At 51.5% G+C, this 22,688-nt stretch overlaps 3 protein-coding genes across 5 annotated transcripts; 1 reads left to right on the top strand and 2 right to left on the bottom strand.

Moving 5' to 3' along the window:
• Positions 1-416: 416 nt before the first annotated feature.
• On the bottom strand, positions 417-2,747 carry LOC133067782 (uncharacterized). The gene is made up of 6 exons (XM_061158696.1): positions 2,592-2,747; positions 2,259-2,365; positions 1,949-2,047; positions 921-987; positions 632-781; positions 417-547 (listed from the first exon to the last, which is right to left on the bottom strand). The coding sequence occupies exons 1-6, from the start codon at positions 2,745-2,747 to the stop codon at positions 467-469; spliced, it is 660 nt and encodes a 219-aa protein (XP_061014679.1). The 3' UTR covers positions 417-466.
• A 6,814-nt stretch (positions 2,748-9,561) lies between these two features.
• Positions 9,562-18,514, bottom strand: CDCA5 (cell division cycle associated 5). 2 transcript variants are annotated; one of them, XM_061164067.1, is made up of 6 exons: positions 18,357-18,514; positions 18,055-18,149; positions 17,916-17,981; positions 17,805-17,840; positions 13,822-14,259; positions 9,562-13,630 (listed from the first exon to the last, which is right to left on the bottom strand). In XM_061164067.1, the coding sequence occupies exons 1-6, from the start codon at positions 18,400-18,402 to the stop codon at positions 13,550-13,552; spliced, it is 762 nt and encodes a 253-aa protein (XP_061020050.1). In that variant the 5' UTR covers positions 18,403-18,514; the 3' UTR covers positions 9,562-13,549. The 2 variants fall into 2 exon arrangements, with proteins under 2 accessions (XP_061020050.1, XP_061020042.1); XM_061164059.1 differs by having other exon boundaries at positions 9,567-13,630; positions 17,805-17,981.
• Positions 18,515-18,608: 94 nt separating this feature from the next.
• On the top strand, positions 18,609-22,687 carry ZFPL1 (zinc finger protein like 1). Of its 2 annotated transcripts, none has more exons than XM_061164039.1 (8): positions 18,609-18,785; positions 19,103-19,212; positions 19,518-19,629; positions 20,745-20,938; positions 21,031-21,103; positions 21,177-21,320; positions 21,577-21,700; positions 22,217-22,687. In XM_061164039.1, the coding sequence occupies exons 2-8, from the start codon at positions 19,111-19,113 to the stop codon at positions 22,401-22,403; spliced, it is 936 nt and encodes a 311-aa protein (XP_061020022.1). In that variant the 5' UTR covers positions 18,609-18,785; positions 19,103-19,110; the 3' UTR covers positions 22,404-22,687. The 2 variants fall into 2 exon arrangements, with proteins under 2 accessions (XP_061020022.1, XP_061020032.1); XM_061164049.1 differs by having other exon boundaries at positions 18,609-18,798.
• The last annotated feature ends 1 nt before the right edge of the window (position 22,688 follows it).

Below are 22,688 nucleotides of genomic sequence, written 5' to 3'. Positions count from 1 at the left end.
GAAGTATGTGGGTTTGGGGCCCCTTTGGGGAGCTCTCACTCTCCCCACCCCCATGACTTGACTGACAAAGAAGACTCATCCAAGGCCACTGGGTAGAAAGTGGCTCTTCCCGCCCCTCCCTAATCTGCCCTTTGGAGTTAGACCTGGGGCTTCCAGCCTCCCAAGGAGAGGGTGCGGCCCCCTTCCAGTCCCACCCCAGCACTTATCACAGGATCGCTGATCTTGAGGATGATAACAGCCAGATCTGGAGCCTCTTCTGGGGTGGGGGCAGCTCAGGGCCCAGGGAGGTGGAAGATGTTGGAGGATGGCCTACTTGGAGCTGGTGGCCTCTATTCCCAGGGTCCACACACAGGCAGGGGAAGCCATGGCTCAGATTCGGTAAAATTTACTGAGGGGAGCTGGAGAGGAACAGCCAGAGGGGTTCCCCAAGGAGATGTGCTGTCTCCAGCCTCGGCTCAGCTAGGGCCTAGGGCTGACACGTGTTTCCGCTGTTGAGGGCAGGGTCAGGCTGCAGGATGACCAGTCCTGCCATCTGAGAGCTGGGTTCCTGCAGACAGTGGGGAACCAGTTGAGTGGTGCTTGGCAAACTGGTCCTCTCACCCCACCCACAGCTGGGTGGAGCTCCTGGTACCTGGAACAGCGCCCCCTCCTGGACGGCCAGGGCTCCATCCTGGATGGTCTTACCCTCCTCCTGGAGGGCCTTGCCTTCCTCCTGGACGGCCTTCTCTCCTTCCAGGATGGCCCTCGCTTCCTCTTTCAGGCTTTTATACAAGGAGTCAGGCTGGAACAAAGGGTTGCAGGGGCCAGAGGAGGGTAGACGATGCCAGGCAGGATGGCCTGCCAGGGGCCTGCCCAGGAGCAGGGTTGGGAGGTGGGGAGGAGGCACCACAAAGGAGGTAGGTCCTGGGTTGAGGTCTCACCAGGTCTCGCAGCTTCTCTCCCAGAGCCAGATTGTCGGCTTGGATAGTGCTGAGTGACTCCCGAAGCCTAGGGTTGAAAGGGAGACCCGCCCCCTCAGCCCCCAGACTTGTCCTAGGCAGCCCCCCACCCCCATGGCACACAGCTCTTTCATGAGCTCCTGATCTGGCAGAGCCACAAGCCCAGGGTTTCACCAGGAGCCCGGTCTGGTTCTGGCAAAGCCACAGGCAGGGAGGGAATTCTTCTCCCCTTGTGACTGGCAGCAGGGGACCTAGAGGGAGATGAATCCTGCTTCTCTTCTTTAGCAAGGGGAATTCAAGCTGCTGCCTCACATGTACTGGCCCGGGAACCCTCTAAAGTAGCCTTGGGCTAGCCACCCACCCCTCTGGTCTGCAGTGGGGGCTGTGGCAGGGTTCTGTGTGGTTTCTGTGTGGAATTCGCCCGGCCCGAGCACCTGGGCCAGCTACAGATGAATATGCGTCGACCACTCAGATCCATGGCTGTGGGAATCTCCTGCATCCTCGGGGAATGACTGTCACACTCCCCCCCCCACCCCAAGACCTCTGTCTCCAGGTTGAGTTTGGACCCTGGCATTGACACTGATAGATAAGTGGCCATGGGACTGTGCAGACCTAAGCTCCAGAGCCTGACATCCAGAGAACTGACCACCCCCCTCCCCTTTCTCCACAGACCAAAATACCCCTCAAGTTCCTGGACAGTTAAAGATGGCGGCCCCTTGCAGGCAACGTCATAGACTGCCCGCTAATCAGGCACATGGGCACATTGATGGGAAAGGGCTGTGGCCCCCACTCCTCTGGGACAGGACATACAAGGCCACTGATGCTTGAGAGGGAAGGGACCTACTGGCCAGTAAGGAGGTCACCCAGAGCAGAATAGAGAGAAGGGAAGGGAGGGAGGGAAGGAAGAGGGCCCAGTGAATGTGCCAACTCACATCAAGCCCCAGGCCCTGCACTCCATTCTGGAAAACCCTGTCACCCTCCCTGTCCCTGGCTGCCCCTGTCCGGCTCACCTCAAGCAAACATTTTGCAAATGGCTCATTTCCTTTGAGGTCCGCTGCGGGCCCCAGTCTTCCTTATCCAGGAACTGGGACTCCTGGATTTCCAAGTCCCTGGGTGGGTGCACAGTGAGTATTGGACCAGAGTCTGGAGGCTGGGGTGAGCAGAGGGGGAACCCAGCCCAAGGCCCAGGCTTCTTCAGTCCTGTCTGGGCCACCCCCACACACACGCCCCAGGGCTGAGTCCTGGCCCAGGTCTGAATGTTGATGGAGAAGCACCCTCTGGCCCCTCCGCTCACCCTCATTCACGTTCACATGGCCTTACTCTGCAGGGTCGCTGGCGGGCTCTGTTGCAGTCAGGAGTGTAAACAGGAATGTAGCGCTGGCTTCCTGCTCCTCGCCCAGCTTCTGCTCTGAAGAATCTGAAAGATTCTTTGAAAAGAATCTTTGAAAAGAAAGATGGCTTTGGCAGAAAGGGTGCCCTGGTGACTGAAGTGGCATGAGGCTGGCTGGCCGCCCGAGAATTGGGGTCCTCCCACACCCGAGAGTAAGAGGATGGGGCACAGTGGCTAGGGGGTTCAGACCTCCCTCCAGGCAGGAGAAGAATTTCTCCAGCCACCCCCGCCCCCCTGCCCTCGGCCTCGGGAGGTCCTGTCACCTCTGTGTCCGGCTCCCCGCCCATCTGAGTGTCTTCTGGCTTCTGCTCCCCAGCAGGTGGCAGCACTGGCTTCTCCTTGGGCTCTGAGTGGGCTGTTTGTCCATCCCAGGGACACTGAGGGAGATGGTAACTCAGTTGGTGAGCCACCTCCACCATCCCGCTGGTCTCCCCTTTCCAGCCTCCCCTGGTTTTCTTGGGGCGGCCTCCAGCCTTGAGAACCTCCACCACCAGCTCTGCCCTCAAAGTTAGGGTTGCCAGATTTAGTATGTAAAATATAGGACACCCAGTGAAATCTGAATTTCAGAATAAATGGTCATTTTTTCAAGCATATCTCTCAAACATTGCATAAGCCACGCTCATACTTTAAAAAGTGTTTGTTTTTCATCTGAAATTCAAATTTCACTGGGGTGTCCTGTGTTTTATCTGGCAACCCTACCAAAGCTATATGGTAACGGTATCTTGTCAACTGAATTCTTGCAAATGCAAGGTGTCCCTGGTAACTTTGCTTTGGAAACTGGGCCTCAAGAAACATCTCCAAAAGAAATAAAAGTAATTCACACAGAGGTCCACAGTAGCCGACTGACAGCCAGAAGAAAAACTGAAGCCTGCCTAAAGGGCCCAAATACAAGGAAAGAGAAGTAAACAATGACTTATGATTGTGGTAGAATGCAATCTGCTCTGAAGTTAATGGTCTTCAGTAAACACTGGTCCACCAAACTCTGTCCCTGAGCCAAGTGTTATGTTGGATCCTGAGACCACACAGATAGATGATTGTGACCAAGTTCTGCCCAGAAGCTCCCAGGGATGGGGGGCAGGGTGGCCTGGGCTCTCAGATGCCCGCTGGGTAGGGACATGTGCCATCCAGAAGCCTGTAAAGAAAGCCTTGACTGAGAGGGCCACTTGGCTTAGGAGCTCCAGAAAGACTCCACCAGTGGGTGTTGCTTGATCTACGAGCGAGGTGTCTTGGCCAGAGAAGGAAGGGCAATCCGAAAGAGAAAGTGGCTTGGGCAGGATGATGCCAACGGACATGACACATTCAGGCGTGGGGTGCTCCCACGGAGAGCCGGGATGAGCAGGCCTGGGCTGTGGCCCCCACAAGGAAGATTTGAAATAGGAGATAGATGGGCCCCTGGGCCAGAGACCTGGTGTTTGTCTAGTGAAATAAAACTGAAGCTTTGTCCTCAGTCAGGTGAGAATGATGCCTGATTTCCTTCCTCCATTGATATGGAGGGAATGAACTAATGATGGGGAATTTGTTGCAGCAAAAATAGAAATGAGACTTTTCTGATAACTAAGAAAAATAAGGAAACAATGAACAGGCTGAGGAAACAGCACAAACAGGCCTGAAATAGTTAAGCAATCTTGTATTCTTTAGTGTTACTGCTAACAAACAACTTGTAGTTGGACTTGTCCTTCACAAAGCTAAACAAGGCAAATTACTCTCTGACTCCACATGAATTACACTCTGCACCCGGCATTCTTCTCCCCCTACACTCTTTCGTAGCATTCTTCACTTCAGAAAGAAGGTCACGGGCCGATAACCAGAAAAGACCAACCCCAGTTACCATCTGCCTGATGCCAGCTGTGGCTGTTTTGAAATTAAAAAAAAAAATTCTATTTCTCTTTAAAAATTTTACATATTTATATTGGCTGTGCTGGGTCTTCATTGCGGCACGCGGGTTTTCTCTACTTGTGGCCGCCAGGGACCAGTCTTCGCTGCAGTGCTTGGGGCTTCCCATTGTGGTGGCTTCTCTTGTTGCGGAGCACAGGCTCTAGGCGCTCGGGCTTTGTTGCTCCGTGGCATGTGGGATCTTCCCAGACCAGGGATCAAACTTGAGTCCCCTGCATTGGTGGGTGGATTCTTAATCACTGGACCATCAGGGAAGTCCCTGTTTTGAAATCTTGCAAAAGAAAAAAAAAAAAAAAAACGCAAGACTTTCATTAGGATATAAAACCTCTGTCTTTTCTGGGGGCACAGTTCTTGAGGTGCTGGCCTACGGTTTCCACTTTGCCTGGCAAAGAATAAAGCTACTCTTCCTTTTTTCCTCCAAACTCTGTCTCCGTATTTCTAGTCAGCATCAGTGAACCGGGAGCCAAGATTTTAGCGTCTGTGTGGGAGAACTTTTGGTGTTTGTGTAGATTGTCTGGGCCATGGCTGGGCAGATGGATGGGAGGAAGAGACCCTGGGGGCAGAGGCCCGGGGCCTTGAGGGTGAAGGAGATTGGCATTCACGACTGCTGCCTGTGACAAGTGTCTACCCTGAGTGGTACCCTGGAAGGCGAGCATGAGACGCTGTCAGGCCACAAACGCAGGCCTCACATGGTCTTCATGTGCTACGCACCAATGCACCACACAGGTTTGCCAAATAGAATACAGGATGCCTGGTTAAATCTGAGTGCCAGATAAACAATAAGGTTTGTTTTAGTATGAGCACGTTCCAAATATTGCAAGGGCATACTTGTACTACAAGATTATTATTTATTGAATTTGGGACACGATTACATTGCTCAGAGGTTAAAGCATCTGCCTTCAGTGTGGGAGACCCGGGTTCGATCCCTGGGTCAGGAAGATCCCCTGGAGAAGGAAATGGCAACCCACCCAGTATTCTTGCCTGGAGAATCCCATGGACAGAGGAGACTGGTAGGCTACAGTCCATGGGGTCGCAAAGAGTCGGACATGACTGAGCAACTTCACTTTTTACTTTACATTAAATAGAAAATTCATTGTTTGTCTAACACCCAAATTTAATCAGGAATCCTGCATATTTTTGTTAAATCTGACACCACACCCACCTATTGGTGCCCATCAGAGGAATCTGAGAGGCACGAACAGCTTCCTGGCTAGAATTAGTAACCAGGAAGGACTGGAGAAGATGATTGGAGATATAGGAGAGTATCTGAACAATAAGAAATATGGAAAGTTGTAACATGATATTGAGTCCAGGGTCACTAGTTCTTCGACTTCCCTTTGTGTCCACATCAGCCTTCAGCCTGGCTATCTAACAGCCAACTGTACACAAGCTCTTTCCTCCAGTCCATTGAGTGCTTCCCTAGAGAATGCCTGGCATTCCCTTGCTGCCCCACCAGGGTCCTACTGGCCAAGCATAAGAGGTGGTTAATTCAGATTTAGATAGAAGACAGCTTCGAGCTGAAGATCCATAGGCCCATATTGGAGTCTCGCTTTGCAGTTCAAAGACGAGGCAGCCGCAAGCACTCAGGTTCAGTTTCCTAGCCTACAAAATGGGTATCAGTTCAGTTGCTCAGTCATGTCCGACTCTGTGACCCCATGGACTACAGCACGCCAGGCTTCCCTATCCATCGCCAACTCCCAGAACCTACTCAGACTCATGTCCATTGCATCAGTGATGCCATCCAACCATCTCATCCTCTGTCATCCCCTTCTCCTCCCGCCTTCAATCTTTCCCAGCATCAGGGTCTTTTTCAATGAGTCAGTTCTTAGCATCAGGTGGCCAAAGTATTGGAGTTTCAGCTTCAACATTAGTCCTCCCAAAGAATATTCAGGACTGATCTCCTTTAGGATGGACTGGTTGGATCTCCTTGCAGTCCAAGGTACTCTCAAGAGTCCTCTCCAACCCCACAGTTCAAAAGCCTCAATTCTTCGGTGCTCAGCTTTCTTTATGATCCAACTCTCACATCCATACATGACTACTGGAAAAACCATAGCTCTGACTAGCAGAGACAAAGCAATGTCTCTGCTTTTTAATACGCTGTCTAGCTTGGTCATAGTTTTTCTTCCAAGGAGCGTCTTTTAATTTCATGGCTGCAGTCACCATCTGCAGTGATTTTGGAGCCCAAGAAAATAAAGTCTCTCACTTTTTCCATTGTTTCCCCACCTATTTGCCATGAATTGATGGGACCAGATGCTATGATCTTAGTTTTATGAATGTTGTTTTAAGCCAACTTTTTCACTCTCCTCTTTCACTTTCATCAAGAGGCTCTTCAGTTCTTCTTCACTTTCTGCCATAAGGGTGTTGTCATCTGCATATCTGAGGTTATTGATATTTCTCCCAGCAATCTTGATTCCAGATGGTGGTTCAGCCAGTCCAGCATTTCGCGTGATGTACTCTGCATCTAAGTTAAATAAGCAGGGTGACAATATACAGCCTTGAAGTAGTCCTTTCCCAGTTTGGAACCAGTCTGTTGTTCCACACTGGGTTCTAACTGTTGCTTCTTGACCTGCATACAGGTTTCTCAGGAGGCAGGTCAGGTGGTCTGATATTCCCATCTCTTTCAGAATTTTCCAGTTTGTTTTGATCCACACAGTCAAAGGCTTTGGCACAGTCAATAAAGCAAAAGTAGATGTTTTTCTGGAACTCTCTTGCTTTTGTGATGATCCAGATGATGTTGGCAATTTGATTTCTGGTTCCTCTGCCTTTTCTAAATTCAGCTTGAACATCAGTTCACAGTTCACATACTGTTGAAGCCTGGCTTGGAGAATTTTGAGCATTACTTTGCTAGCATGTGAGATAAGTACAATTATGCAGTAGTTTGAGCATTCTTTGGCATTGCCTTTCTTTGGGAATGAAAAGAAAACTGACTTTTTCCAGTCCTGTGGCCACTTCTGAGTTTTCCAAATCTGTTGGCATATTGAGTCCAGCATTTTCACAGCATCATCTTTTAGGATTTGAAATAGTTCAACTGGAATTCCACTCCACAAATATTTACCGAGCCTTGATTTTGTACCGGGCCCTGCCCTGAATGTGGAGAGAATACAAAAGGAATTCCCTCCCTTGGGGAGTCTGTTATGGACCTCATATAAGGACGCCAGTGGTCAGTTATTACATATTCTACCAGGAGCTATGCATGTGACCATCAACCTAGACAACCAGTTGACCAAAGCAACTCTGTCATAGAGGTGGGATCAGCTCCACTTTTCATAAGAGAAAAGCGAGACTCAAAGAGGTTAAGTAACTTGGTTATGGTCTCAGAAGAGACAAAAGTGGGGCTCAGACCCAGGGCTTTCTGAGTTCCAGTCTGATGGAACTTCATTAAAGCCTGAAGAGGTGGCAGGTTGCAGGGGCTCAGGACTCAGGATGAGGGCGGGGGGCGGGGGGCGCGGTGCTGGGTTTGGAGCTGTCCTGTGCAAGAGAGCAAAGTCTAACATCCAGGGCCGTGGGGATCAGTGTGAACCCTGTGGTTGGGTCCAGGATTCGTACTGGGGGAAGCTGAGGGCTCAATGCTTGCCTCAGGCCACCCAGGTGCCACTGCTTCTGACTCACCCTGCCCCTCTTTCCTCCAGGGTGCTCTAAGCTCTCCAGGAGGGTGTGAGCAGCCATGGGCCAGGCTGGAGGGAAAGCATCACCCCTCTTCATCCTTCACGCGCCTGGACACTGGGAGGACAGAGCTAAATACTGATTCTGCCTCCACCCTTGGAGCTCAGACTACCGTATAAGTGTGTATGCCCAACAGACAGACTGCGAGCTTAACGGTGCTGCAAGAGGTCTGCACGTGGTCTGGGGAGTTAGAAAGATGGGCATGGTCAGGTCTACCTGTAAATAACTATTGTTCACTGAGTACTTATCATGTACTAAACACTTTACTCAAAAAAAAAAAATAAATAAATATAAATAAATAAATAAACACTTTACTCGTATCATTTCCTCTCATTCTCACCAAAATGCCGAGATGGGGACAGGTATCCCCCACTTTTCCAAAGTTCACTTTTTGCCACCTGCGTTTATGAAAAGACCTGACTTTAGCACCTGTTCTTGCTAACCGAAAGAAATTTTCAGTTTTAGGGAACTGGAGAAAATTCTCATTTTTAGGAAAAAAGTTAAGAAGCAAAAACAGCGTTCAGTGTTGGTTTTGCAGGGAGCAGTTATGGAGGCTGCTCGAACCCCAAGCAGCCAGAATAGCCCTGCCGGCTCCTCCATCAGAAACTGCACCCGCCACTGCAGCACCGTGAGCATCCGAGCTTCACCTCGATTTATGCTACGTCTCTGTGAGCAAGCTGTTGTGTCCTAAGGCTTCTTCACTTTACACCACTTCGGTTTACAAAAGGTTTCACAGGAATGCTCTATTTTCAGATATCTGGGAAACCTATAGTTGTTGTTGTTTTTTAATGTTTATTTATTTATATTGGCTGTTTTGGGTCTTTGTTACTTCACGGGCAATTCTCTAGTTGCAGTGAGTGGGACTACTCTCCAGTTGCGGTGCACAAGCTTCTCATTGTGGTAGCTTCTCTTGTCGTGGAGCACAGGCTCTAGGGCCCCACGGCTCAGTAGTTGTGGCCCGGGGGCTTAGTTGCCTGGGGCACGTGGGATCTTCCTCGATCAGGGATTGGACCCTTGGGACAGGTGGGTAGGAAAGACTGAGCAGATGTGACACTTGAGCCAAAGCCACACCTAATCAAGGCAGAACTCAGCAGGTGAGGACCTTGCAGCAGCTCAGGGCCTGCACTGGCTCTCTGGACCCTAGACCGGAGACCTGGCCAGCAGCCTCACCCTGGAGTCCTCATGAGTCCCACCAAGCAGTCTGGACCAGCAGGGCTCTGGGTTGCAAATAAGAGAAACAGCACTGGGTAATTTGAGCAAACGAGGAAGGACCCGGGGAGTCAGGGAACTCTAAGGGAGAAGACTCACAGGGCCAGAGTGCGGGGTCCTGGCTCCCAGGACCACATGAGGGCCCCACCAGGACCCAACTGGGGTGCTCTGCCATCTCCACACTGGAACAGAGGTCCGGGGTTGCCACGGGATCTGTGAGGCCTTCACCTCACTGAATCCTCAACGATCCTTTCCTCACCTCCTGGTCCTCGGTCCAGGTCCTCATGCACAGTCTGACTGGCTGACTCAGGTCAGATGCGATGTTCTGGCCACTGGGATCAGGGCAAGCAAGTGTCTGGCCCCTTCATGTCCAAGGAGAAAAGCAGGTCTTGCTGTTGGATCATTTGTAGGGGTTGACACTCTGGGCAGTCAAAACCTGGTAACATCCATTACACGATTACATGGACAATGGAAAGTCATCAAAGGGTGTTTTTCTTATGGCTGCTTTTATTTTTGGAGGGGTTGTGCTGGGCCTTTGTTGCTGCACGCAGGCTTTCTCAAGTTACGGTGAGCAGGGGCTACTCTTCATTGTGGGCTTCTCATCGCGGTGGCTTCTCTTTTGCAGAGCACAGGCTCTAAGCGCATGGATTCAGTAGTTGCACATGGGTTCAGTAGTTGCACACGAGTTCAGTGGTTGCACCTGCGCTGTGTTGTAGCTCACAGGCTCTAGAGCACAGGCTAGGCAGCTGTGACACATGGGCTTAGTGGCTCTGCACCACATGGGATATTCCTGGACCAAAGATCAAACTCGTGTACTTAGAGCTATGATAGAATATACAAAAATGTATATATTACACTTTATCCATTCATCCATCAATGGATATTTGTGCCATTTCCAACTTTTGGCAATTGTGAATAATGTTCCTATGAACATGGGTGTGCAAATATCTTGAGACCCTGCTTTCACTTCTTTTGGATATTGTACCCAGAAATGAATTGTGTCAATATACATTTTTGTTATATACAATAGGTACGATGGAATGTTATCCAGCCTTCAAAAGGAATTGATTCTGACACATGCTACAACATGGATGAACCTTGAAAACATGCTAAGTGAAATGAGACATAAAGGAATGTCCCTGGTGATTCAGTGGTTAAGAATCCGCCTTCCAATGCAAGATCCCATGTGCCACAGGGCACCTAAGCCGGAGTGGCACGATGAAGACCCAGTGCAGCCAAAATAAAAATAAACAAAATTTTAAAAACTTTAAGAAAGAAATGAGACACAAAACGGCAAACATTCTCTGACTCCTTATGGACAGAAAGTAGGATGGTGGGTGCCAGAAGCTGAGGCAATAGGGAATAGGGACTTACTGTCTAACAGGGACAGAGTTTGACTTTGGGAGGATGAAAAGGTTCTAGAGATGAGTGATGGTGATGGCTGCACAGCGCTGTGTGTTTAATGCTACCAAACTGTACACTCAAGATGCTTAAAATGGTAAATTTTGTTATGTACTTTGCCACAATAAATAAAAAAAAAACAAAAAAAGAAACACCACTCTGGACTTGCCTGATGGTACAGTGGACAGAAATCCACGTGATACACAGGGCTGTTGTTAAGGATTGAGTCAGATAATGCATGGGATTACTGTATCAAAGGGTTTTAAGCAGGAGAGAAACAGCATCATATTGTTTCTTAGAAAACTCATTCTAAGGAGATCCACTAGGAGGCCAGAGCAAATGTCCAGGGGCCACAGAGGTGGGATGGAGGGGTGTTGAGGAGGTTTTAGCTGATGGAATGGGGTGAAGGAGAGGGTAGAACTACAGACTACCCCAAGTTCCTGGCTGTGTGACTGGGTCAGCAGGTGGTGTTGATAATAACATGAGAAGCACAGAAAAAGGCACGCTGGTGGATGAGCTGAATTTGAGATGACTTCTGAGTTGAGATACTGTTTTAGAAGACAGTTCTAGATTCTGGTTTGAGCTCAGTGGAGACGTATGGTTTGGAGATAAAGACTAGTAAATCTTGAGATTTGCCTGGTAGTCCAGTGGTTAAGAATCCACCTTCCAATGCAGGGGATGCAGGTTCGATCCCTGGTCAGATCCCACATGCCACTGGGCAACTAAACCCACACACAACTAGAGAGCCTGTGCACTGCAACTAAAGAAACCTGCACGCTGCAAGCAAGATTCAGTGCAGCCAAAAAAACCCCACAAAACCCTAGAAAGTCTTGAGCAAGGAGGTGGTGTGTTTATTCTAAAAACTAGGAGGCAAGGGCAAGAGTAGGAAGGATGAGGGAAGGGAGAGTGGGTGTGCCACCTGCATAAAGATGCATGTATGTCCCTGGGCCTCCTCTGGCCTGGTGGGAGAATTCCTGGGAATCACAGCTTTGACTAGCTCCCCAGGGCATTCTGCACCCACTGCTGTCGAGCACCCAGGCTGAGCCAGTGAGGAACTGGCTCCTTCACAGGAGTCTGTCCACAAGAGCTGGACTCAGGGAGGGGTGGAGGGGTGGTGCCCAGGTGCTAAGAATGAAGCTCTTAGCAGCCTCACCCCAGAACGACTTCTTTCCTCCTGGGACACGAGGGTATGGGGTTCCCCTTCTTGGAGGAGTGACTGGACAGAAAACACAGACCTGGGGGTGGGAGTGATCTACCACAGGGCTACTGGAGGACAGGCTGGCAGTCCCCCTTAAAAACGGACAACCAGCCCAAAGAAAGCATGGTTTCCTGGGTCCCACACCCTCAGCTCTGCCTTTGACCCAACAAAAGAAAAGAGTCTATGAACAGGCAGAAACTTTTTTTTGTTTGTTTTAATTTTAAAAAGAAGTCCCAGTTTTCTCTTAAACTCTATTCTTAGTTTTTCAGGGACAGAGAGAAGTCTGTAGTAATGACATCAACTCAACATCATCTGGTGACTTCCGGCTTTCAGGACAAAGACATTTTCCCAGAGTTGTCCTGCTCGTCAGCGAGGACAACTCTGCAGGTATGGTCCAGTTCAAGGGTGTCTAGGTTTACCCTGGCAAAGGGGCTTGCGTGACAAAGCATGAAGTACTGGACAGGTAGCCTAGGGCTCCTAGGCCTTGCAGAGCTTAACTGGTACCTACCAGGCCTGTGCCATTTAAAGGACCCTAACCAAGCAAACACTCATCTTCCCTAATGTTCTCTGCTATCCACTAGCCCCTCCACACTCCTCTCAGCTTCTACTTCCATGAATCCATAATCATCAAAAGGTACAATGGCCTGGGATACAGCGGAAGCTGTGGTTGGGCAGCCTTTGAATGCTCACCTTTTACCAATATTGAGAAAAGAGAAACAAGGGATGGGGCATGCAGATCACCAGAGACAATGAGATGACCCCTTTCTCCCCCCAGTTCAACTCCTAGTACCTACCTCAGGCAGGGTCCTCATGGGAGAGGACCCTAAGGAAGCTGAAAGTTAAAGCTGCTATCAACCTGGCCCCTTTCTGGCACGTGAGAAAAGCTTCCTAGAACTTTACAAAACACTAAGGTCACAGGACCATACAACCCCAAAGTTTTTCTTCTAGAGCTGAGTAAACTGTACACTTTGTAAAAAACAGGTATGAGTAACAAGAGAGGGCACCTTCAGCCACGGGCCCCTTTCCGGCCCTCTGCAGGCATCGACCCAGAATCCCTGAGCCTCAGGTTCTATGTTGTCTCAAGACACCTTCTTCACCTCAAGCAGCCATTGCTCCATTAGCCTGCATTTAACCCACCATCTCAGCAGCAACACACAGAACTATAAAATACAGCTTCCCTGTAGTAGACATTTACCGTCTGAGACCCAACCAAGGCCTCCCTCTCTTCTACAAAAAAGACTCCATAGGCCGAGGGTCCAGATTCCTCCTCACAGATAGGACTTCTCCAATCCACAGGTCCAGTGCTCCCGGACCATCTACAGAATCTAAGAGGAAACCCAAGCTTCGCTACCTAGATGGGCTTGAGGAGGGGAACCAAGCCCCAGCAGAGGTGACTCAGTAGAGAAAGCCCGAGGCTGGCTGTGGCCCCTGCATCTGTCTCCGGTGGGCTGGTGCAGAACAGCGGCACTTCCCCACAGGAGCAGAGAAGTGCCCTCTCTCCCCTTGACCCCCAGCCCTTTAACCTCCTCTGGCCGGGCCAGTGATTCCTGCTCCCTAGTCTGTGGCCTGACTGGAGAGTGGCTGGGCTACTCTGGGAGGCGGGGGGCGAGGATGATAGGTCACTGACTACAGACGGGACACCAATGCGATGCTGGACCAGGCAGGTCCCATTTCCTGAAGCTTGGATGGCTGCCGCCGCTGCACCATCCCCCAGAAGACAGGCCTCACATGCAGCAACAGCACATGCGTGGGGAACAAGACCAGGGCAGGGGACCCCAAGCATCTTTTCCACAAGGAGAGGGAACTATGTACAGCAGGAGGAGGGCAGAGTCTGGCCAGGGACACCCCCACTTCATCTCATTCAACCAGGAGATCAAAGCGCTCAGCAGCTTCAAACTCAGCATTCATGGCCGCGGCCCACTCATCCAGCTCCGATTTCTGGGGGAAGAGAAATGGGGGGCAGGTGAGTGGCGAAGGGGGCATGTCGGCTGTGCATCTCCACCCATACTCTGCAGGCACTGCCTTTCCACCACAACAGCCAGGGCTGAGCCCCGGCCCTGCCTGTGACCTGATGTGTCTCCCCGTGTGTCTGACATGGTAGCAGAGGAAGACCCCTGCCCCTCACTCACCAAAATCTCCGGCACCTTCTTCTTCTTTCGTTTCTCTTTGACAACCAGAGGGGAGATTCCAGGGAGAGTCGTGTCTGGGGCCCAGGGCTTCACAGGGACCCTGGGGACCTCAGCCAACTTTGAATCCACCACAGGCGAGACTCCAGCCAAGTCTTCAGCTGCCAGCAGCCCCTCAAAGCCAAAGCAGGACCGGCGGCCTGGGGTGGAGGTGGACGCAGAGCCCAGAGTCTCCAGGCGGCTATACGAGCGCCTGACCTTCTTTGACATTTCCAAGTCTCTGGCGTCCAAGTCTCCTTTCCAGGAGTTGGACTCAGCATTCACAGGGCACAGCACAGGAGTGGAGGGGGCGGTGACAGGGACACTGCAGGTCTGGAAGAGGTCCTCCTTAGTAAGCTTCTTGCTAGGAGGGTTGTTTTCTTTCTCCAATAAAGAAGCAAGCTGCAGCAGGACAGAAGAGAGAATGCCTCCCAGTTATTTAACTGTGTTACTTACTTCAAGAAAGGCCCAAGGAGATTTAGGGTGAAAAGAAAGACCCACAGGACCTAAAATGTCCATCCAGTCAATAAGTCCTTATTGGTCACCTGCCAGGCACTGGGAAGACAGCAGGGAAGAAAACAGAGAAGACACCCGTTTCCACGGAGCTTCCATTCTAGTGGGGAAAACAGACCACAGGGGGAATCATGTCATATGTTCAAGGCGTTAAGCACTTTGGGAAAAAAAACAGAACAGGATGGAGCATATATGAGGTGAGCTAGAATATTATGTAGGTGTAGGTCAATGTAGGTCTCACCGAGATAGAGGTAGCACGTGAAGGAAGCAAAGGAGTCAGTCATCCAGAGGAGAACTGTCCTAGGTAGAGAACAGAAAGGGCAAAGTCCTGAGGTGAAACTGTGCCAGTCAGGGTCAAGGAACAAGAAAGGCAGTGAGGGTGAAGTGAGAGGGAGTGAGCCGAGAAACTGATGATGGGATTCAAGAGGTAACGTGGGTGTTATAGGGCGTGTTTCGCAGGCCACTATAAGGGGAGGCCCAGAGAGCCATGGCAACGTTGTAAACAGGGAAGCACTTAATCTGACATGTGTATTAAGACATTCACACACTGGTTTCTCATAACTCCAGTCTCAGCTCTAGTGCTGCTTCCTCAGAGAGGCCGTCCTGCCCGTTACGGGAGGTCCTGCCCGTGATAAGGTCATGAAGAAAATACCGGGCAGGCAAGGCCGTCCGGGACCCCATCCATGACGAGGTCACGAGGAAAAAACCTGACAGGCAAGGCCATCTAGGATAAGGGACCCTCCAGGTTGGCCTCGGCCTCTACCCCACCCTGTATCCTCCCCCCTTTTCTGCTGTTCTTGTTTGCCCTGCTGCGGATTCTTGTGTTGCCTGCCGAGAGCTCTCCTGCTCCTCTTTCACTTAATAAAGACCAACTTAAAACCCTAATTAATAAATCTCCTGGACGCTGGTACCCTATGAAGGGGCCAGGGATGAAGGAAATGCTTCAATTCAAACCCTTTTGCTGGCATTCTGGCTTGTGTGATAAATATGTGCTCTCATTGCACAAAATGCTCTTGATTGTTCTAAACATCCTAAGCACAGTATGCTAACGAAAGAAACTATTAAGCATAGGCCCCTTCACGGGGTGAGAAAAGCTCCACAAATATGATAGCCACAAATGTGCCTAATAGAAAATACTTTAGATAGAGATTAGCTGGTGACTTCTTGCAGGTAGTTAACTTTTAGACTAAGAGCCTGTTTTGTGCCATATCTGCTGTTTCTGCAGTCCTTCGCATTTCTGTTCTCTAAAAATGTAATCCTATCTAGTTCCCATCGAGATGACGCTTATTAGAAAGAAAATAGATTAACTATAAGAAAAACAGGGTCGGCTACTGAAGTTGCTTAAGTCACGCCAGGTGCAAGCCATAAAATGTTAGCAGGCCTGAAGGCCAAATGATAAGAAAGACTCTTGTGAACGAAAAAGTATGTGGGTGACATCCTGTTTCTGTTGAAGGTCAAGTTGCTGTCATGTATTGAGATGCCCTGTGTGTAAGCAATATGCACTTCCCCCAAAGATGTTGTTAAGGGTATAAAGGGGCCGTGCAAAAATAAACTTCAGACTCAGCCCCGAGCTTTGTCTCACTGTCTCTCTCTCTCATTCACCGACGCCGTTCATCCTGAGGGTTCCCCTGGATCCTGCTGGGGCTGGACCCCAGCACGGTCCCTTACCATGGAACTGAGACCAGCCCCTCCTTACCTCTGCCTATCACTCTCTGTCACAGTGACCCCCTTCCTGGCCAGTGGGATCACTACCTGATTTTGATTGTTTGCTGGTTGGCTGAGACCTCAACTAGAATGTGCATGTCACACGTGAGCAGGTGTCGTCATCTGTCTGGTTGACCTGGCCTATGCCCAGCATCTTCAGCAGAGCCCTGCATGGAGTAGGTGTTCAATACATAGAGGCTCAACTGACTTTCACAAAACTTGACACTGAGCTTGCTGATAACTAAGGTGAGAAACAGGACAAATTTAGTGACCCTTGTCGTTTAATAGAATTACATTAGTTATCATGAGAGACATTTCCTGGCTACAGGCCCTGGGGAATCTATCCCATCAGTCTTAGTAAAAGGGATGCTGAACAAAACGAGGGTCACCCAGACTACCACTTTGTCAGTCCCCACAGCCATCCAAGTCCTTGCACATTTTTTTGGTCCAATATCTCATGAATCTATCATTCAACCAATAAGAATGGCCACCATAAGGGAGACAGAAGTCTCTGCCCTCAAGACAACAAATATACAAAGTACTCTTGGCTATTCATAATGCCTATCGGGAAGGATTCAGGGAGGAGGGATCCTCTGAGCTGAGTCCTGTGTGATGGGGCTCTCCAGCAGTAGTCCAGCAACACTCCGCCTTTACCTTACTTCATGCTCCCAATGTCTCACTTTAGGACTCCTTTGATGTCCTCCTACTTGGTCTTGGAGTCCCCAGAAGGCTTTCTCCAACCCATTCTCCAACTAGACCCAAGAAGGATCTTTCTAAAACACCCAAGGCTGCCTCAGTCACTACCTTGCGACTCTCCAAAGCTGCCCACAGAACGAAGGATGAAGTCCAAGTTCATCAGGATCTGCTCTGGCTTAACACACTCCCTCTCCTGACAAGGTCTACTGCAGACACACCAAAAGTGCTGTTCCTGAAACCTTGTGCTTTTCCTTGTGGACTCCAGGTGTCTACAAACACAGCTTCCTTTGCCTGGAACACTGCTAACTTGTCTTCAAAGACTCAGTTCAAACACCTCTGTGAACCATTCCCTGAGCTACCTGGTCTGGGTTAGATACCTTTATAGCATCTACTACTTTCTTTAATATAGTCCTCAGCATACTATGTTATCACTTGTTTTTCTCCCCAGTTGACTACAAACCTTGGAAGCTACTCAAAGGCAGGTAACATTTCTTATTCATTATATCTTCAGGTGCAGATCTGTTAATGAGACACCTTTAACAATAACTTCTGCTAAAACAGTTCGACATTATAGGTTACTGAGAAAAAGAGGCTAGAAAGAAGAAAGAGTAGTGACACCCAGCTCAACTTTAAAAGGAAAATGGTAGAGAATACCAGGGCATTAAATGCACCAAGTGTGCAGGAAGTAAGCAAGCCTGACAACATACGTAGGTGTCCAAAGGCAAATTGTTTCAAAATACAGCAAAAACAACTCCCTGGGCAGACATGAGTGAGTGAGTGAAAGTCGCTCAGTTGTGTTCAACTCTTTGCGACTGTGTAGTCCATGGAATTCTTCAGGCCAGAATAATGGAGTGGGTAGCCTTTCCCTTCTCCAGGGGATCTTCCCAACCCAGGAATCGAACCCAGGTCTCCTGCATTGCAGGCGGATTCTTTACCAGTGGAGCCACAAGACATGAGCCGCCATTATATTCCGCCCCAGCTCTAGAGTGTCTGTCCTGGATTCCCCTTAACTAAGAAAATGAAAATGAACTTACCCGGGGGCTTCTTCGAGGAGTGTTAACAGATGGGATCTGTGGAGACGAGTTGATCACACAGCTGACTTCCAATCCTGGCTCCCCACCTACAACCCCTCTCTCAGCCCTCACCTCTACGGTATGGGCCACGATCTTCTTCAAGACGATGGGCTTTCTGACTGGAGCCTCCTGAGGTGCCTGGAGAAGAGCAGTGAACATGAGGTCTACATTAGCCCAGGGGCTTCCGAGGCAGGAGGAACCTGAGGCTCACCTTAGGCCAGATTTCCGGGACGGTGTTTGGGAGATCAGAGCCTGATTTCCGCTGGGACCTCCGCAGAGACCGAGTGGGAGTTGGGGCGCTGGGTCCTGCAATCAGAAAAATTTAGGAGGTAGGGGAGGACTCTAGGCCTCAGAGTCTAGACAACAGGTTCTGAAGAAAGCGAGAAAAGGTTCCCAAACAGGCCCTTTGGGGGCGCCTTCCGGGCCAGGAGACGGGGGGCGAGGGCGTTCCTCACCGAACTGCGTCCCTCAAACGGTTCAACCCCACCTCCTTCGCGCGCCCCCTCCGCTCACCGGGGCACTGGGCGGCCCCTCCGGACCGGGTTCGTCTCTCGGACATGTCTAGCTTTGGTCTCTATCCCCTCTGCCGCAGGTACCGCCACCAGAGCTCGCGCCAACCCGAAGGGTAAGCGTTCGAATTACCCGCCTTGCCCAGGAGGAAGCGGAAGTGACGTAAGGGGGAGGGCCCCGCGCTCCGATCACTCCTTTTTCCACCCGCCTCCACGTCTAGCGTCTACAGGGGAGGGGTCACTGACCTCCTGACGTCATCAGCGCGCGCCGCACCCGGAAGAGACGTGGCAGCCGAGGGATAATCGGAGCGTTCTGAGCTGGGGAGAGCTGGGCGAGAGCTTGGCTGAACGTGGTCTGACCTTCCGCGCTTCGGCCCGGCGCTCGCGCCAGTGGGGACCGGTGCCACAGCCGATTAGTAACACAGAGAGTGGGGTCTGTGGAGAAGGTGGGGGCGGGGCATGGAGGGGGTGGGGCTCAGGAGGGCCCTCTGGGGGCGGGGCCGGTGGTATAGGAGAGACTGATGGAGGGGCCTGCGCTAGGATGGGATGAGGGACGAATGCGGGGGTCTCAGGAGGCGGGACTTATGCAGGGGCCGCGGCCCAGAATGTAGAGGGATGGTGGGCGGGAGTTTGGGGTTGGGGCGGATACGAGCGCTGTCTAGGGAAGTTAAGAATGGAAACAAACTGGGTTGGTAAATGTGTAGAGGTCAGAAGAACCTGGCTCCCTGCCAACTGTGACACCTTCCTCAGGGTCGACTATGGGACTTTGCAAGTGCCCCAAGAGGAAGGTGACCAATCTATTCTGCTTCGAACACCGGGTCAACGTCTGCGAGCACTGCCTGGTAGCCAATCACGCCAAGGTGGGTGTTCAGGGTAGAGCAGCGCACTAGGTGGGCAGGTCCTACTGACTTCCTCTAAATTTATGAAAGGTCTGGCCCTAGAATGGAAGCTCCGCAAGGGCAGGGACTTCGTTTATTTTCTTCACTGCTGTATCCCCAGTCCTTAAGACAGAGTCTGGCACATGATGTGTGCTCAATGAATGTTTATTGATTAGTCAAACAGAAGAATGAATCTTCTCTGTGATGACAGAAAAAGAGGCACCTGGGCCTTGGGGAGATGGGCTGTGGAGCCCTGGCTCCAGTGTGACCTCCTTCTCCCACTTCAGTGCATCGTCCAGTCCTACCTGCAGTGGCTCCAAGATAGCGATTACAACCCCAATTGCCGCCTGTGTAACATACCCCTGGCTGCTCGGGAGACAACCCGCCTCATCTGTTATGGTGAGGCCCGGGCACCTTGGGGGTGGGGATCTGGACAAGACCAATGTGAGTGGTTTCCAGTGGCTCCCCAAGCATCAGGACAGTGAGACTTTCAAGCTTGGGAGGCTGGAACTCAGATTCTGGTCCCACTAGGTAACTTACTTGCTGTGTGAGCTCAAGCAAGTCATTTTCCCTTTCTAGGCCTTGGTGTTTTTCCCTAAAAACTAAGCTTCTAGTTTCCTCCCTGCCAATCTCTTGGGTGTGGTTGTGGCTGTGAGCAGTAGCCGGTTGTACCTATAGTGAGCTGAAAGCATGGGGCTCTTAGACGTTCAGGATCCATTTCTGATTGCAACATTACACAGAGAGGAACCGAGTTTCCCACAGTAACGTCAGTTAAAAGAAGTCAGCAGAGGCATGTGTTGTGATCTTGACCCGACTCTGCTGTAAGAGCCTTAGCTCCACTTTTTGAAGGAGCTAGTGTAAGAGAGTGAACTTAACATATGTGTTTCTCACTGTGAGTGTGTGTTTATATGTGCATGAATTAAATGTGCATTGTGTCTTTATCTGTGCTCACTAGTACTGTGGGTGAGTGAATGGGTCAGTGTTGTATGTGAACATATGAGCACGTTATGGGGTTGCAGAATTCCTGGGTGTGAATGCTTGGGTGTTAGCATACTTGAGTGTATGTGAGAGTTAGTGTGCCCATAAGTGTGGATACAGGGGATGGCACTTGTGTTTGACAATGTGTATATAAACGTGTGCATTTGTGCCGATGGATGTGTACATGCATACAGTTGCCTGTGTATATGTCTAGTAACCTTTCGAGCTCTTAGCCCAGTGAGTTTATGATGAGTGCAGGTCCAGAGAGGACTCCTGGAGAGTGTAGGTGGCATATTCTTCCCACCTCCCCCCACCCCCTAGTGGGCTGGGCAGCCTGGTAGCATCTGCCTTGTCTTAGTCAAGATAGTGGTGGCCAGGAAGACCAAAGTCTTAAGGAACACTGATATAGTTGACCTGGGAAGGAGGGGGCCCTGGGCTTACAAAGATGTGTGCAAATATCTCTGCAGTGGGCTAGTGGACTAGGAGTCCTAAGTGTCTTCTTCATGTCTCTTCTTCACTGCTTCATGGGCTCTAAGATCTCTTCCACTGGGCCTGCCTCAATGAGCGTGCTGCCCAGCTCCCCCGAAACACAGCACCTGCTGGCTACCAGTGCCCCAGCTGCAGTGGCCCCATCTTCCCTCCAACTAACCTGGCCGGCCCCGTGGCCTCTGCGCTGAGAGAGAAGCTGGCCACGGTCAACTGGGCCCGGGCAGGACTGGGTCTTCCTCTGGTAAGAGTCTTTCTGCCCTGGGTCGCATCTGGGCCAGAGGAGTGGGTGCGGATAGCACTGGGCAGACTGGTGACATCAGTTCTTTCCTCCAGATTGACGAGCTGGTGAGCCCAGAGCCTGAACCTCTCAACACTTCCGAGTTCTCTGACTGGTCCAGCTTTAACGGTAAGTGGTGGTTTTCACTGCTGATGGGGTTCTTGCCTCCTTGCCCTGCTGACCGCTCTCTTCCTGTCTGTAGCCAGTGGTAGCCCCGAACAGGAGACAGCCAGCGCTTCTGCTGCCCCAGCCTTCTACAGCCAAGTCCCCCGGCCCCCTGCTTCCCCGAGCCGGCCTGAGCAGCACACGGTGATCCACATGGGCAATCCCGAGCCTTTGACTCACGGTGAGCTGGAGAATTGTCCAGGCCAGAGGGGGATAGAAAGGGGGGTGGGTATATGGAGGAGCTTGGTAGTCCACCCACCACCCACAGAACCCTTCCTGTTTCATCAGACATCACCTCCCCACCTCCCCAAGAGCATCACCTCCCCAAGATGCTCTGTCAGGCTGAGAAGGGCTGGGGTCTCCTGTCCTCCCCCCTCCCCACCCCGTTCTGGGCCAGTTTCCTGAGCCTGTGGATGCCGGTGGCTCTGCCCCTGCAGCCTCAGCCCCGAGGAAGGTGTATGATACGCGGGATGATGAGCGGGCACCAGGCCTCCACCGGGATTGCGATGATGACAAGTACCGGCGCCGGCCAGCCCTGGGCTGGCTGGCCCAGCTGCTCAGGTACATGGGGTCAGGTGGGGCAGGAACAGGGAATGCTAGGAACGGGGAGGTGGGGTGGTGAGAGCCAGAGGCCCTGGCAGGACAGTTTCATGATAAAGGAGGCCTGTCCTGGGTAGTAACGGGACCTGGTGTTGGGGCCCTGCACGGAGGCCTGGGCTGGGGTCTGCCTCTCTCCAGCTCTTTCCTCACCTGCTCCGTATGAGGTTCAGACTCAGGCTCTTGAGGCCCCTTCCTGCTCTGACACCTTCCCAGTCTTTGTGACCCCTTACGCCTGACACATTCAGGCTTCCAGAACACAGCTGTTGCCTCAGCTGCTTTGAGCTGCACGATCATCCTTGTAGCGGGCAGGCGCAGGGATGAGCCGCCCCCTCTGCCCCCACGGCCCATTTGAGGAAACAAGGCTCAGGGCTGGTGGCACTGGGGCCAGAAGACGAGGGTCGTGGCTGGCACTCCTCTCCCAGCCGCAGGGCCACCAGGGACCGGAGGCCTGACCTGACTTTCCCCTCACCCCCCCAGGAGCCGGGCTGGGTCCCGTAAGCGGCCGCTGACCCTGCTGCAGCGGGCGGGGCTGCTGCTGCTGCTGGGGCTGCTGGGCTTCCTGGCCCTACTGGCCCTCATGTCTCGCCTGGGCCGGGCTGCAGCTGACAGTGACCCCAACCTGGACCCGCTCATGAACCCTCACATCCGTGTGGGCCCCTCCTGAACCCTTGCTTATGGCCGGGCCAGCTTAGGACCTGGGGGCCTGAGGAGGGGTTAGGGGAGGGCGTCTGGGGGGCCCTTCCCTGTTGCTCTCTCTCAAGCCTGAGACACTAAGATCCCAGACCCAAAGTCAAGTCCACCAGAGTGGTTGCAGGCTAGGCCTGGGGTCCCTGCGGATCAAGCATTTGACCTGCTCCTCCTGGGTCTCCAGCTTCCCCCCCCCCCTCCATTTTTCCTGCCGACCAAAAGGAGCCAACAGGTGGAAATAAATGATAGACTTTATTAAAAC

Source organism: Dama dama, chromosome 2 (assembly GCF_033118175.1).
Source record: "Dama dama isolate Ldn47 chromosome 2, ASM3311817v1, whole genome shotgun sequence".
Classification (NCBI taxonomy): domain Eukaryota; kingdom Metazoa; phylum Chordata; class Mammalia; order Artiodactyla; family Cervidae; genus Dama; species Dama dama.
The sequence above is the reverse complement of the archived record's forward strand: the minus strand, read 5'-3'. Positions and strand labels throughout refer to the sequence as shown.